The 10,610-nt window shown below is 50.4% G+C and overlaps 1 protein-coding gene across 1 annotated transcript; it reads left to right on the plus strand.

Moving 5' to 3' along the window:
- Window positions 1–1,049: 1,049 nt before the first annotated feature.
- LOC309336694 (uncharacterized protein) lies at window positions 1,050–10,399 on the plus strand. Its single transcript, XM_081852875.1, has 4 exons — window positions 1,050–1,204; window positions 3,747–4,475; window positions 7,465–7,621; window positions 8,818–10,399. Exons 2-4 carry the CDS (start codon window positions 3,771–3,773, stop codon window positions 9,930–9,932), a joined length of 1,977 nt encoding a protein of 658 aa, XP_081709001.1. The 5' UTR covers window positions 1,050–1,204; window positions 3,747–3,770; the 3' UTR covers window positions 9,933–10,399.
- Window positions 10,400–10,610: the final 211 nt, after the last annotated feature.

The following is a 10,610-nucleotide window of genomic DNA, read 5'->3' on the forward strand; positions in this document are numbered from 1 at the left end:
CGCAGGTGTCCGCAAGCCTTGTGCGCCCAGCGGGAGTTGCCGCACCTCGCAAGGCTTGCAGATAGCAGCTTCTTCTGGGTGCTGGGGTGGGGAAAATAATTTTTTTTTATTCATTCCCCCCCCCCAAAAAAATGAGGTGCGTCCTATAGGCCAGTGCGCCCTATAGGGCGAAAAATACAGTACTTCTTTATATCCCTTCCTTCATCTGAAAGGAGGCCAGAGCGGTATAAGAAGGAAATAGCAGCCGTGTTGTTTTTTTGCAAGATTTACTGAAATGCATTTTTTTAAAAAAAACCTTATGGGAGAGTCTAAAACACACATACACATCCTGGGGGTGGGGGGCAGGAAATCAGCCCAATGAAGACTGAAACTGCTCAGGGGCAGAATGATGCTGACTGGCAGTTGGGAAGGGAGAACAGAAAACCGGTGGAAAGGGGATACTCAGTATCAGGCAAGGTAAGCCTCTTTAGACCCCAGTTTGGGGTGGGGGGAGAAACTGGGTTCACAGCTCAGTGAGAGCATTTGAACAGGTCCCACATTCAATTCTCAGTGGCATTTCCAGGATGTTTCTTGTCAAACTCTGGAGACCTGCTGCCGGCCTGTGTCGACACCACTGAACTAGATGCACCCAAGCTTTCTGACTTGGCACCAATCAGCTCCAAATGTTTTTCCTGGGGAGGGACCGAAGCTCAATGGCTGAGAGCCTTCCCTTCAATCCCTGGCTTAGCTGCTGCCGGCCAGAGTCGGGCAGCACTACATTGGGTGGTGGATCATCCTTCCCCAAAGGAGACCCCGAGCAGCTGCGCTGGAGGAGGAGAAGCTTTGCAGGGAGCCATTTGCGGAAATATTCGGACGCCCCACCAAAAGAGGCTGGATCCGAGGTGGATCCCCGGAGAATGCATATACCAGGGATCCTCTTGCAGGCGCCTTATCCGCCGCCAGCGGAGCGAGCTTCCCCCCCCCAACCCTCTCAAGGGGTTAAAGGCACAGAGCTCTCCTTGCCTAGAGAGGTCCAGGGATCTGGTGGCCGGTGCGGGGAGGGTGTCGTGGGTGGGAAGGGTAAGTCCCCTTCCTGTCCGGCAGCCTTTCTTTTCCCGGGGAGAAACTGCCTTTTGTACGCCTGCTCCGCATCGAGAGGAGGCGGGCGGCGCGTCGGTTCCCGGGAGAAAGTTGCGCTTGCGAGAGAGGCTTTGCGGGGGAGGAGGTGAGGGGGAGGCGGGAGGGGGAGGGACCGGGGAAAGTGGGGGGGGAGGGGAAGTGGGGGGAGGGGGGAAAGGGTCAGTATTGAATTGGGGGGGGGCTTGTGGAGGTTTCAGAGAAGAGCCCCCCACGCCGTCCTCTTTTGGAGGCTTCCCGGCGCAATCCTTGCAATGCAAGCGCGCTTTCCCCGGGAGCTGATCCTGCGGAACTCCCCGCAGCTTTACTTCCGAGGAGGCAGGTGCCCAGTCACCTAGAGTGGGGGGAAGTGGAGAGACGAAAGGATTTTTGCTTCTCTCTCTCTCTCCAACCCCCCCCCCCAATAATAAAAATGGGCTGCAACGGATTTATTTATCCATTGCTGGGTCCCATTTATAATAATTCTTCTTTTTCGTGGAGCTCAAGGAGACTTCTTCGCCCGCTTCCCGTTTTGCCCTCACAACAACAACAACAACAACCCTGCGAGGGAGGCCAGGCTAAAGAGGCGGCGTCTTGCCCCAAGGTCGTTCAGTGGGGATCTGAAGCCTAAGGCAGTTCCGGGTCCTGAGTCTGAGACTCTGAAGCCGGTGCGGTCAAATCCTCGGACTCTCACCGAAAAGGAAACAATAGGGACAGTGGTTTAATGCAGAATAGGAGCAGAAAAATAAAGGATCACCCCAGTAAACGGTTTCACAGTGTAAATCCAAGCACGAAAGAAGATAGATCTGGCACTGCTGGTAGATGTTGGGGTGATCTGCAGTGGAGTGGCAAATATTTCCGATTCCCAACAATAGCGACAGCAAAACTGATCTCCCAGTCCTAAAGTATAAAACTGAGATGAATAAACTTTGGGATAAGCTGGAGTTTGTTTTTGTGGAGAGCTCTGTTGGGTCATTTCTGGTACTCGGTGCAAATTATTGGGCTTAAAAGCCTTTGATTCCAATGGCTAACAAAAAAGTTCTGTTCAGAGTTGACGTGACGGAAATTAATAGATTTAAGTTAGGCATGTCTGCTAATTTCAGTGGGTCTAATCTGAGTAAGGCAAGCAGTGGATGTAATCTTTGACACCGGGATCCAGGTTGGGGATCTCAAAGTTGATCCCACAAGCCCACACTTGCTGGGCGCTTCTGGTCAGAAGTGAGTCCTGTTATGGCCAGTGGTTTTAATGCAGCATAATTAGTGGATGTAAGATTGCAGCTAGCTTGCCAAGAATATTGAAATAGGTCAAAACAAGATAAAGCAAATAAACATTCAGTATAACCGGGGCGACTGGTGATCCCTGGACCTAGTGTGGCTGTGTATGGACCATAGAAGTCATGTATGCAGGACATCCCTTGCACAGAAATAGTGGATATTTAAGCACAGCAATTGTACAAATAATTCTATTTTTTTAAAAAAAAATTAATTTGGAGCAGTTACAGTTAGGATCCCATGGCATTCAAATTCTAATGCAATAAAATACAGTGTAAGAACTGCAAGGAGCAAGTAAAACAACAACTAAAAATCAATATACATATTTCATGCAGTGGAATATTTCAACCACAAATCTACAGACCACCTAAATAGTCTGTGGACCATTGTTTCAGAACACCTGATTTAGAGGTAACTTAATTTGCTATCCCATACATATTTGCCTGGGAGCAAGTCCCATTGAACTTACTGGGGCTTACCTTCTGAGTAGGATTGTGCTGTCAGAGACGTATAACTTGAAACAGAAAATGCAGGTATCGAAAGTAAACCACCAAAATGAATTTTACCCCCTCTCCTGCAATTGGGAATATAGACACAAATTCTCTGTGTGTTACATGCCCAGAGAGGTAGAACTTAATCTGCAATTTTAGACATTTATCTGTTTGACTTAATTCTGAGTAGGCATGTATAGGATTTCCCTCCACAGGCATGTGTTTACAGCATTTTGGAGACTGCACTTCAGTGTTAAAGCTACAGTAACTGCAACAAGCACATTTATCGTGACATAATTTCATGCTGGCAGGAGTGGGTTTATGCCACAATAACTGTACACACCTACCCATTAAATTCAGTGGGGCTTACTCCCAGGTAAGTGAGGTTAGGATTTCAGCCTGATTAGCATGTATAGGATTGCAGCTTAGGTAGGTCAACAAAAATATTATCATTATTAATTAATGATAATATTTTTGTTAACCCACCTAGTTTTGTTAACCTACCTGCATGGCCTAAAGCAGGTGAGATGTTGCTGAACTCCCAACAGCTCCAGCTAGTATGGCCAGGGATGTTGGGAGTTGCGGTTCAGCAACATCTTGAGCCGGAGGCTCCTTGGCTTAGAGAGTGGTTCTGAAGTGAGAAAAATGCCACACCACCCTTATGTTATTTTAAATTTATGAAGAGAGACAATAGTGGGTAGAGAAGCTTCTGCACCCTGTTGCATTTTTTTAAAAAATTGTTGTGTCTTTAATAATAATAATAATATTAATTGCACCTGTTCTGTTGCACAAGCCAAAATCCTTGTACACATGAGACGTTTGCTTGGTGCTCTGTTGGAGGCAGCCCAATAATAACCGTATCAATCCTGAATTTATGCTTCTGCTCAGGTGGCACACAGCCAGGAAGAAGCGATGGCAGACTGTAACTTGCTGGGACTGGGACCAAGAGGAAAGCAGGCTGAAAGAGACCCCCGTGACTCCCAAGGGCCCCCCGCCAAGGAGATTTCGACTGGGGCAGCTTCCCCACAGAACCTGCAACAGCATCAGGAGACTCAGGAACAGCAAAAGGGCTCAAAGTCAGCACCGTCTCCTTACTCTGTGTGGAGGCCGTCGCGGTTATTCGAACCCGTGTCCACGGAGGAGAGGAAGGAATTTAAGGCTACCTACCGAGCAAGGAAAGACGGTGGCCAGCTGCCCAGAGGAGGGTCCGCCATTGCGATGCAGACCTTGCCCATTCTTGGCCGGGGAGCGCGAGAAGAGGCCTACGAAGGCTCAGAAGTTTCCAGGGCGTTGAAAGGACCGATTCCAGATGAGGACGATGCTGACTGCTTGGAGATCCACCGCCAGCACTTCCGCCATTTCTGCTATCAGGAGATTGAGGGGCCCCGGAGGGTCCTGAGCCAGCTCCGTGAACTCTGCCGCCAGTGGCTCATGCCGGAGAGGCACACCAAAGAGCAGATCGTGGACCTGGTGATCCTGGAGCAGTTCCTGACCATCCTGCCCTTGGAGATGCAGATCTGGGTCTGCAAAGGCGGCCCGGCCACCTGCACCCAGGCGCTGGCCTTGGCCGAAAGCTTCCTCTTGAAGCTGCAAGAGGCTGAGAGTCACGAACAAAAGGTAGGAGAGAGGGGGGCTTTGTTTGAAGGTGTAGTTGTGGCAGAGCTAGAGTAATGGAGAACCCAGTGTTAGGAACAGATGCCAGGAGTGGGTCAGCAATAAATCACACGGGGAAAGGAAAGTTTCTTAGGAGAAACAAGCTGGCTCAGGAGTGCCAGGCCTAATGAGCACAGCAACTCTTGTTCTTGTTCCTGTGAAGCAGTTGTGGAGACTTAAGGGTCCCTGCCTGGCGTGCTCTGGCCCATGGGGTCATGAAGAGTCGGAAACGACTAAACAACAACAAGGGTCCATGCCTTCCAATAATAATAATAATAATAATAATAATAATAATAATAATAATAATAATTTATTATTTATACCCCGCCCATCTGGCTGGGTTTCTCCAGCCACTCTGGGCGGCTCCCAACAGAATATCAAAAACACGATAAAGCATCAAACGTTAAAAACTTCCCTAAACAGGGCTGCCTTCAGTTGTCTTCTAAAAGTCAGATAATTGTTTATTTCCTTAACTTCTGATGGGAGGTTGTTCCACTACTAAGAAGGCCCTCTGTCTGGTTCCCACAGCTGCCTAAGGCTAAGTCTCCTCCTCCACCTGGCCCTTCCCAAGCAATCTGAGACTATGCCAATGTGCCTGTCTCTGCTCCTTCCTTTTTTCATGCCTCTTCTGGTTCTGGGAGACCGGGGGGAAGGGGAGATTGATGCAGCAGGAGGGGGGAAACCCCATGGCTCCTTCACCAGCCTGTCTCATCTTTACCTCTTCCCCCCTTCCCTTCCCTTCCCTTCCCTTCTCTCCTGCTTCCACTTCTGGACTTCTTTCTGCCACAGCTCACTAAACCCTGTTACCTCTTCAGCTTCTGACACCTCCTCTTCCCAGTCTTTTCCCTCTTCTCCCTCTGACCGCTCATCATTGTCCCACCACTAATCCCTGGACTCTGAGCCTTCTTCCCCTGGGGGCTACCTTGCTAGTTCCTCCCACCATTCCTCTGTGTCCAGCCAGTCTGTGACACCCAGAGGTGGAGAATCTGTGGTCCACGGGCCTAATTAGCCCCACCAGTCTTCTTCGTGTTTCAGCAAAGCTGAACCCACCTGACATCAGGTAAAATCACGGCTGTGCCCGAAAGAGGGGGTTTGCACATCTGCGGCCTTCAAATCCCTCTGTAAGGTGCTTTGAAACCCCGGCTATCAGCTGAGTTTTGGGACTTCAGAGCCCAGCCCAGCACAGGACTCTCTGTAAGCATCTACTGAGTGTTGGGGATTGAAGAGATCCCTGCATAACCAAAGCCTGGAGAATCAGCTGGGACCAGTGGCATTAGGGATTTTTCTTTTGGGATCAGAAATTACAGCGGATCCTTTGAATGTTGACTAGTGGTCTTTAGTGGGGGGCAGAGCAGGAGAGGACAGGCTTGGCCCACTGACCAGACTCAGTTCCCCACCCTCCTGGGATAATAACCCGATTGATTAATGTCACGGCGCTGAAATAAGAGGCTCCCCGTGGACTGTGGTCAGCCTTGCTGAAGGGAAGAGAAGTTGCTCAGACTGGGAAGAGATGTAACAGTCAGATTCGGGTCGAGAGGCACCTGCCTGGCCACTGTCCCAGACAGGATAGGGTGACCCGGCAACAATCTTCTTATGTTCTTAGACTGGCAGCGTGCCCCAAGGTCAGGCTATGGCGAGGCTTTTGTATCTCTCCCTCTCGCTTGCAGGCGGAGGTGCTGAGAGGAAGGGAGCCAAATTGGGCCACTGAGATACAAGAGGGATTTCTAAGAGAACAGAGCCCCAAAGTGTGCAAACTTCAAAACAGACATGTACTAAAGGAACAAGAGACACCCACCCCAGCAAATTATTTGTCAAAATTACAAATACCTAAATACAGACAGTCATTTACCCTCGCTTGATTCAACGTGCTGCCATCTGCCTTATTGCAGGGCAGATTGGAGGGTAAACCATACGCGAAACGAGTTTGCTCCTGCGGCTTGATGGAGGTAGAAACTGTCTCTCATGCCTTGTTACACTGCATCTCTATGGGGTTATACGCTCGGTATTTATTACCCCTGCTATACAAAAATCTCCAAATGAATCCGAACTTCAATGTCTAAAATCCCTGGTAGAGGACAAGGATCCTGAGATCACATTAAGGGTAGCCAAATTCTGTGCAATTGCCATAAAACTTAGGGAACAAGCTGTGCTATCATAATGATTAAGATTTTAAATGAAAATTTTAGGCTTTATGTTAGTGACTAAGTTTTAATTTATATATTTTTTAACTGTTGCTATATCTGTATTGTCCCTGTTATACCTAATTGCAAATTCAAATGTATCCCTATTGTGTTTTATGACTTACTTGATAATGTATGTGGGCTGGAACTGGTCTGTGACCGAAATAATAAAATTCATTCACCCACTCCTCCCAGTGCCGGTGAAAACTAAGCATGTTCAGGAATCTGAGACTGTTTGATAGCTCAGACCTACGGTAGCTGAGTCCGCAGAGCACAAGACTCTTAATCACTGGGTTGTGGGTTCAAGCCCCATGTTGGGTTAAATACCGTATTTAGGATGCACCGGAGGACGCACCTAGTTTTTAGAGGGGGAAATCAAGCCTGTCCGCTTCTCCCAGAGCTTCTTGGGGCTGCGGGGGAAGCCCGGGTTCCCCCAGCCCCAAAGAGCAAAGAAGCCAAGACAGCGAGCAGGATCCATCCTGCTGGCTATCTTGGCTTCTGCAACCTCTCCAGCAGGGAGCTAAACCTCTCCAGCGTGGCTAAAGAAGCCATGGCAGCGAGCGCAATCCATCCCGCTCGCTGCCTTGGCTTCCTCTTTAGCCTTGTGCAGCCTCTGCAGCCTCTCCAGCTGGGGTGGAGACGCTCCTTCCCCAGTGCTAACTGGAGTCGTTGGGAATTGAACCCACGACCTGCTGCACACAAAGCACATGCTCTACCTGCTAAGCTGTAGCCTTCCATCCGGCTCTTGACTAACAGGGATGCTTGTATTCTAGGTGTCTGGACTAGTGGAAGAGGCGTTTGTTAATTCACCAACATCAGACCAGGATCCGTTGGAGACCGTGGAGATGCAGCTCTCTACAGAGAACGAAGAGGAGGATGAGGAGGATGATGAGGAAGAGGAGGAGGAAGAGGAGGAGGCCGTTCTGCTGGGTAAGGTTGTGGTTCAGAGTTCTGGGTTCAAGTATTAATGCAAAACTAGGCTCCAAAGGGAGATCTGTTTCACATGTCACATAGTTTTGCATCAAAATCTGCCACCCCATGATGGGGTGATGAGCACTAGCAAAGATGGCTGCTGACAGCAGTTTGGTGCACCTGAGTTGCTGCAGCAGACTGGGACAGAGAGACGGAGGAGAGTCGGGATGGTAGCAAGTTTGGCACGGTGCAAACACGCGGGTGGAGGGGATCTGGGGCTCCTATTGGTGCATTCAACCTCCTCTGGCTCCCGGTACATTTCTGAGCACAATTCAAAGTGTTGGTGCCGACCTTTAAAGGCCTAAATGGCCTCGGCCCAGTATACCTGAAGGAGCGTCTCCACCCCCATCGTTCAGCCCAGACACTGAGGTCCAGCTCCGAGGGCCTTCTGGTGGTTCCCTCCCTGTTAGAAGTGAGGCTACAGGGAACTAGGCAGAGGACCTTCTTGGTAGTGGCACCCGCCCTGTGGAATGCCCTCCCATCAGATGTCAAGGAAATAAACAATAAACTATGTGACTTTTAGAAGACATGTGAAGGCAGCCCTGTTTAGGGAGGTTTTTAATGTTTGATGTTTTATCGCTTTATTATATTATTATTATTGTTATTGTTATTGTTATTGTTATTGTTATTGTTGTTATTCTGTTGGGAGCTGGGGTATAAATAATAAATTATTATTAATATTAGTAGTAGTAGTAGTAGTAGTAGTATCCCAGCATGCTGCAGCAACTCAACTGGATGGAGATGAGGTGAAGCCCAGAGTTGGTTTATTTATTTATGAAATCATTTACAGGCTGCCTTTTGGGATGCAGTCTGCTCCTGGAAGCTTACATATCACAGAAACACACAGCACAGCCACCCAATTCAGAGTGCAACCTTTGGCATGTTAACTCAGAAATAAGTTCTGCCATGTTCAATGGGTCACCCTCCCACAGTCCTATGTATTTGTCCTGTACTCATCCTTCAAATGTGGGTCTTTGCATCTGCACACAAGCCGTCGTTATCAAAAAGAGTAGCTTGCAGTGGCTATGACAATTCGGTGTGGACATAAGCAACTTTGAGAGCTTGTTGGCTGACAGGCAGGCTGGAAGTGAAGCAAACGAACAAACCACAGGCTGTTGTGCATAACCGTTGTCATGATTATCTGCTTCTTTCAGAACACAAAGAGCATGGGCAGGAGAACCTGGAGAAGGAGGAATCGCTTCTGGAGAAACCCAGGCTTACCGAGTGGGGGCTGGCGCTGGACCGAGGCGGTAAAGGGGCCTACCTCCAAGGTCCGGACATGGAAGCAATTCTCGGGAACGGTCAGGAAAACGTCCCCGGGAAGGCTTCGAAGCAAGCCGAGAGCGACAAAGGCTTGCGGGAGAGGAGCCTCCAAGAGGAAGTTCTGCGGCAGAAGAGGACGAAGGCAGGCTCCGAAAACGGCCTGCGCCTCAGCTTCCTGAAGAACCAGAAGACACAAACGGTGGACAAGCCGCGCCGATGCCCGTCCTGCGGGGAGCGCTCTCACAAGAGGTCGTGCTTGGCTATGCGCGAGAGAGCCCCCGGCGGGGAGCAAGCCCGCAAGTGCCCGCAGCGTGGCAGGGAGCAGCCCCACAAGTGCCTCTCCACGCTGCGGCGTGACGAAGGCCTCCGCGAGAGCCAGGAGGCGATCTGCCGGTGGAAGACCAAGAAGCGAGGGGGCGCAGGCGGTGACTGGCGGCAGCAGTTCCACCACCTGAGCGCCGACAGCTGGCGGGCGCAGAAGGGAGAGAAGGCAGCGAAAGGCTCTGCGTGCAGCGTCGAGAGGGTCCCCTGGCGCGCAGCCTTCCCAAACCGCGAGCGGGCCGAGCAAGTGGGGAAGCCGCACCAATGCTTTGAGTGCGGCAAGAGCTTCAGCCAGAAGGGGAACCTCAACATCCACAAGAAGACGCACACGGGCGAGAAGCCGTACCCCTGCTCCGAGTGCGGGAAGTGCTTTGTGACGAACTCTCGGCTGCTTACGCACAAACGGGTGCACACGGGCGAGAAGCCGTACAACTGCTCGTACTGCGGCAACAACTTCAGCCAGCTGGCGCACCTCGTGCAACACCAGCGCAGGCACACGGGCGAGAAGCCCTACAGCTGCCCCTACTGCGGGAAAAGCTTCAGCGTCAAGGCCAACCTCATCACCCACCAGCGCACCCACACGGGGGAGAAGCCCTACGAGTGCTCCGAGTGCCCCAAAAGCTTCGTTTCCAGCTCCGACCTTAAGAAACATAAACGGGTACACATGGGCCAGCTCTATACGTGAGGATTGCGCAGAGGTTCATCGCAAACCCCGCCCCAAATAATAAACTGTAGATAACGGGCACCTTCCTAGGTCTCGGAGGAAGCCCTGGTCCACTGTGAGAGAGAAATAAAGGCTCGTTTTTAGAATACCTGTATTATTTATATTACGCTGCTGTCCTTTCGTCCCTTCACAAAACAGCATTGTGAAGTAGGTTAGACTGAGTTGAGAATGAGTAGCTCAAGGTCGCACAGGGAGTTCTGTGGCAGAGGAGGAATTGTGATCCCCAATGCCTCCAGTCCTAGTCTTGACACTATACCAAAGCACTTGGCCAGAGCAGAGTCTCCCAGTCGCTTCTCTGTATGATTCCGGGGTCTGGGATTGGCTGCTTTGAGGAAATGAAGGCGGTGTTTATAAGACTGTTCTCAGCAGATCTCTGAGGAAACTATTGGAAGCACTTTGGGCCTCTAATAAACAGATTCCTGTCTTTCCTTTGAGGTCTCTTGTCTGTGTTTCCTGCGCTGGAGTCCTTCACTTCCTCTTGACTCCCTCCAACCGTTGTCAGCTGTGAGCAGCTTGTTCCAATGTGGGTCAGGTCCGATCGTTCAGAGCAGGGCATTTGGCACCAGATTGGCCTAAGGAGTTGCCGGAAGGAGGCGTACAAGGCCTTAGGGGCTCCACTCTGGATTTGTGTAGAGTTTA

This window comes from Podarcis erhardii (assembly GCF_964252035.2).
Source record: "Podarcis erhardii genome assembly, chromosome: 2".
In the NCBI taxonomy this organism is placed as follows: Eukaryota; Metazoa; Chordata; class Lepidosauria; order Squamata; family Lacertidae; genus Podarcis; species Podarcis erhardii.

Excerpts from the sequence above, each read along its gene's own strand:
- LOC309336694 (XM_081852875.1), top strand. The coding sequence starts at position 3,771 with ATGGCAGACTGTAACTTGCTGGGACTGGGACCAAGAGGAAAGCAGGCT. Across the intron at positions 4,476-7,464 it reads CTGAGAGTCACGAACAAAAG|GTGTCTGGACTAGTGGAAGA; the intron begins GTAGGAGAGAGG and ends CTTGTATTCTAG. Across the intron at positions 7,622-8,817 it reads GGAGGAGGCCGTTCTGCTGG|AACACAAAGAGCATGGGCAG; the intron begins GTAAGGTTGTGG and ends TGCTTCTTTCAG.